At 40.0% G+C, this 5,000-nt stretch overlaps 1 protein-coding gene across 1 annotated transcript in view; it reads left to right on the top strand.

Moving 5' to 3' along the window:
• LOC106880633 (uncharacterized) overlaps positions 1–5,000 on the top strand; it is a 19,720-nt gene that overhangs the window by 13,951 nt on the left and 769 nt on the right. The window contains exons 10-13 of the mRNA XM_089357033.1: positions 1,051–1,311; positions 2,116–2,346; positions 3,178–3,389; positions 4,723–4,807. Coding sequence (XP_089213159.1) covers positions 1,051–1,311; positions 2,116–2,346; positions 3,178–3,389; positions 4,723–4,807 — 789 coding nt within the window. The remainder of the gene's footprint in view (positions 1–1,050; positions 1,312–2,115; positions 2,347–3,177; positions 3,390–4,722; positions 4,808–5,000) is intronic.

Here is a 5,000-nt window from a genome sequence, read left to right as displayed (position 1 = left end):
ATATTATTTGGTCCGCTCGTTTATCATTTGATATATTTCCGCTCTCAGTGGGATTGCGTAAATTCCGGCTTGCATGTTTCTGAGTTCAAATAACGTCAAGGTCACCTTCGCTTCCGGGCTTTGTGCCTAAGAAAGAAAACCTCCTCCTCATCCTCCTCATCCTCCTCCTCCTGATGTTAAGACTTCATGCGCCATCCGTCTCTTGGTATAATCTCTTGGATTATGAACTGGTATTGGAAGAAAGGTCTGGTCTAAAACATGTTATGAGTTCAGACAAAGTTGATATTGTCAGTAGGACACTAATATATATTTGTAGCAGTTTGGTAGATTGAACTGATGGGGCTGCACCACCAATTCTTTTACGGAAACCGAGCAAGGATCGGTCTCATATCAATCCACACTCGTGTTCTTTTTCTCTGCTTCTCTCTCTCTTTCTCTCTCTGTATCTCTATGTATGTCTGCCTGTCTATTTTTTCTATCTGCCTGTCTGTCTGCCTGCCTGTCTGTCTGTCTGTCTGTCTGTCTGTCTGTCTATGTCTCTGTCTATCTGCTTGTCCTTGTCAGTCTGTTTCTCTCTTTCTGCCTCTTCTTCCTTTTCTCTCTTTCTACCCATCTATCTATTCTTCTATCTACCTACCCACCTATCCATCCATCCATCCATCCATCCATCCAGCCAGCCAGCCAGCCAGCCAGCCATCTATCCAGCCAGCCAGCCAGCCAGCCAGCCAGCCAGCCAGCCAGCTAGCTAGCTAGCTATTTACATTAGTCTGTGAATTCCAACAAATTGCCCCTGGACATTTTGCATTGTCCTAAACGTCCTTGCTTGTTTTTAGGCTTTCAGTCAGCCATTATTTCATATGTTCCGAATTTCTCCTCTAAGTGTCAGGTTACTCTGGTGGTTAAAAAAATGGGAAATGAGTATTATATATGATGAATGGACGTCAGGGAAATACATCCTGACAGACAAAGGCTAATCATTTTCTCCAAATCTCTTTATTTCTTTTATTTCATTTTCATATTTTTTCCATTGTTTCTTCTTTACTTTTTAAGGCGAGGATCGTTGGTTGTGTACTCTTATGATGATGAGAGGCTGGAAATTAAAATATTGTACGTACGCCTTCAACACCACTTTCTGTCCTTCTACAATGGACGAGTTCTTAAAACAACGACGACGCTGGATTTTATCTGATGTGGCCAATACATTCTTAGTTTTCAGACATCTTCCAAGACTGGTGCGGCACAATGCCTGCTTTACGGCCATGTACATAATTTGTCTTGTTCAGTTGTTCCTTATAGTTATCGTTTCTCCAGGTAAATATATCTTCTCTCATTGCTTCAGATTTTGGGCTGCGGCCATGTTGGGGCACCGCCTGGTTTTAGTTGAACCGGTACTTATTTTTTAAAGTCTTGTACTTATTCTCTCGTCTCCATAACCGAACTACTATGTTATGAGGGTCGAAAACAAACCAACACATGTTTTCTAGCGTTGGGTACACGAACATACAGAAAAAGAAACACACATATGCGTATCTCTCTCTCTCTCTCTCTCTCTCTCTCTCTCTCTCTCTCTCTATATATATATATATATATATATATATATATATATATATACATACAGATTCAGATGAATATGGTCCTTAAGTTGAGGCACCAGAATTTAGTACGGTATACAATTTCAAAGTAAGGTGATTACACATACACATACACACACACACACACACACGCACACACACACACACACACACACACACACACACACACACACACACACACACACACATTCATCCTCTCTCCATCCTCCTCTTGCATACACTCTTATTTACATCTTTTTATACATATACAACCTGAAAGGTTGAAGACAAACAGACATTCCTGAAGCAAACGTTGAGTGAAGAGAGCATGTCATTGATGAGGTCGCGAATGACAACGAAAGAATTCTGATGAACTTAGCTGATTGATTTACTGAACGATTAACCAAATCGATAGCTTAGTCCATTGGTTAAATAGTTAACTAATTGGAAATAAAAAGAAAATAAAGAAGTGTATTTATTATTGGCATAATGCCCCTCCCGAGATGCAAGATATTTTAAACTTGTATTTCTTTGTTCTTTGCAGGTTCCACCATAATAATGATTACGGCTGGATTAGAAATGGTGTTCGGAATATCTTTTATGGTGCCTTCAATCTTACTTTGTGTTATACTTTTAGTATATACGTGCATCTGTATGTTTGCTCCGTCGAAAATCCAAACCTATGTCACCATTTTCTTAATATTCGTATTTGGCACTGCTATTTCAGTTGTCTTAATAGGTATTGCCGTCTATACCGTTAAAGACATTATCAGAGGTAAGTTGTAACTTATGTGCTTCTCTTTCTCTAACTTTTTCTGTCTGTCTCTCTCGCTCTCTCTCCCTCCATCCCTCCCTCTCTCTTGTACACGTGAGTGCAGACTTAGGGGTAAGGTAGCCGTAGAGTCTGTTCGCTGCTTTGGTGATTCCCTATTGCTTACTTTGCTGCTACACATTGCGAAAGTATGAACCACACAACTCCAAATTCATCCCGATTCTAGATTAACTGTCTTAATTCAAAGCAAAACAAAGAGATTATTTTTTTATCAGTACACAGACGCTATAATGGATTAGTGTTGCGGCTGGGTGTCGCATTTTACTTAATTATTTGCCTCAATTAATCAGCAACTTTTGTTTTTTTGCTATAACTCGTGAGATAAGTATGAACTGGATAAATTTCTGCTCCATACACAAGACCAGTTATTTCCAGCAAATTAGAATCAACGCAGAACAGTCTCAAATAACTGATGCACTGGTTTAAAAAAACATAGTGCTAATAAACTATAAGCGCGAACACTAGAAAAGATGCCGTTGTATGGGTGTTTCGTTCAACATCCTTAAACAACCCTTATTCCGGGACCTTTTGAAGAGGATGGGTTACTCGACCTCAAGAAAATTCTAACTGGGTATCACTTGTCGTGCACATATTGTAATGCATGTGCCTGGTATACTCTTATCAGACGGGTAGTCATGATGGGTATACTGGGATTCGTATATTTTATGCCAAAGTGACACCAAAGTGTCACTTTGATGGCATGCATTGCTCTCTCACCACCACCACTATCAACAACAACAACAACAACGAAGTATTGATTTCTGTCTTTTGCAGTCATAGTATCAGAAGACTTTCATTTTGGAGAACATTACTTGTTATTGTTAATCGTGTCCAGTGTTTTCTATGCCGCCATTTTACATCTGCACGAAAGTTGGGTTATATTTCTCGGTCTTTTCTACATGTTCATGTTCCCAGCCATGCACATTCTGCTTCCGGTTTACTCCATCAGCAACATTATTGATCAAAGCTGGGGGACAAGGGATGGCGTGAGTATATTTATTTCAAATCGTTTTAAACATAGTTGTAATGTTTTGAGAATTTCATCTTTCACTTGTTTCAGTCGTTGAACTACGGCCATACTGGGGCACCATCATGAAAGAGTTTTACTAGAACAGTTCCACGCTATTACTTAAGTCTGGTATTCATTCTATCATAACCGAACTGCTTAGTGACGGGGACATAAAGAAACCAACATCGGTTGACAAGAGGTGGTAGGTACAAGGGAAAAGACACACACATTTACACACACACACACACACACACACACACACACAGACACACACACACACAGAGACACACACACACACACACACACACACACACACACACACACACACGCACACACACACACGCAGTGCGTGTCGTAGTGCTTAACGAATTCTGCTCACGATTGCAAGATTGTGAGTGTGGTTCCTTGTACACTTTTCTGCCCCTTAGCACATTCTCCCTCTGCTACCGGTCTCTTTTTGCGTGTCACACTTTTGTCTATGACAAATGTTTTGGCAGGGGAGTAATCTGAAGCAGAACTAATTTACACTGTCGTTGTGTGAGATGCTTTCGGTTTGACTCATCTAGGCTTTAATACCCAGATATCGGCTCCACAGGGTCTTTTTGTTCCAGCAGGTCACATGACCTCGTATTTAAACGAATCTGTTGTTTGTATTGGTCGGTTTCCAGCTATCCAATCGCGTTGGCGCAACAGTTTATTTTTCCTTACGCGGAAAATTGATCACCAGTTCCTGGGAGCCCATTATTTTCTATAAGAACGGCAGTTCTCGACTGTTCTTGATCTTTGGCCCTCGCCTCTGGCCACACGCAACTCGTCTCTGACAACGATATATCTGACACCAGCCAGTCTCCGCTTTCATCTTCTCCATCAGACGCCTGTCTACATCATTGCTGTATGAAAATCACACGACCAACAGACCAACGGCTGCCTCTACACACCTCCAAACAGTGCGTCAACTTTGTCTACAGATCAACAGTCCAGCCTAGCCATGAAGTCTCTCACACATCTTTGTTGTAACCCTGTTACGTTATTTTATTTCATGTAATGGCAATCATTGTATTTTATAACGGAGAATAAATCGTCGCTGATCAGTTCATTTCATCTCAAGTCATATGCATCATTCACACACCATTTTTACATTTTCCTCATTCAGCAATTTTCGTTATAAGCCGATAATACAAATATAAACTTTCTTCGACAAAATCCTTCAAAAACGCCCCATCATGGCCGCAGTCGAATGACCGAAACAAATAAAAGATAAAAAGAAAAAGAAAGCTTTACTTTTTATTTATATATTTATTTATTTGCAGAACAAAGCTTCCGTTCCGAAACTGGTTTGTTTCCCCCAAATCCGTAAACGTCGAAAGAAGAAAAAGAAGATAAAGAAGGATAAAAGTAAGTTAATCCATGTTTGCTTCCTTCCTATTCTTTCACATTTCATCTTCACGATATTGCCACAAGGCAAACAGAAACTATAAGAAGCTCTCTCTCTCGGCGGCTTTGCTTCAATCCAATGGCTGCAACTCACAATAGAAGAAATAATTCATTTCTTCTAATTGTTATATTTTTCTTTCTTACATTTCTTTAA

Source organism: Octopus bimaculoides, chromosome 9 (genome assembly GCF_046866305.1).
Source record: "Octopus bimaculoides isolate indiv1 chromosome 9, ASM4686630v1, whole genome shotgun sequence".
NCBI lineage: Eukaryota > Metazoa > Mollusca > Cephalopoda > Octopoda > Octopodidae > Octopus > Octopus bimaculoides.
This window is presented reverse-complemented; position numbering and strand designations above follow the sequence as displayed.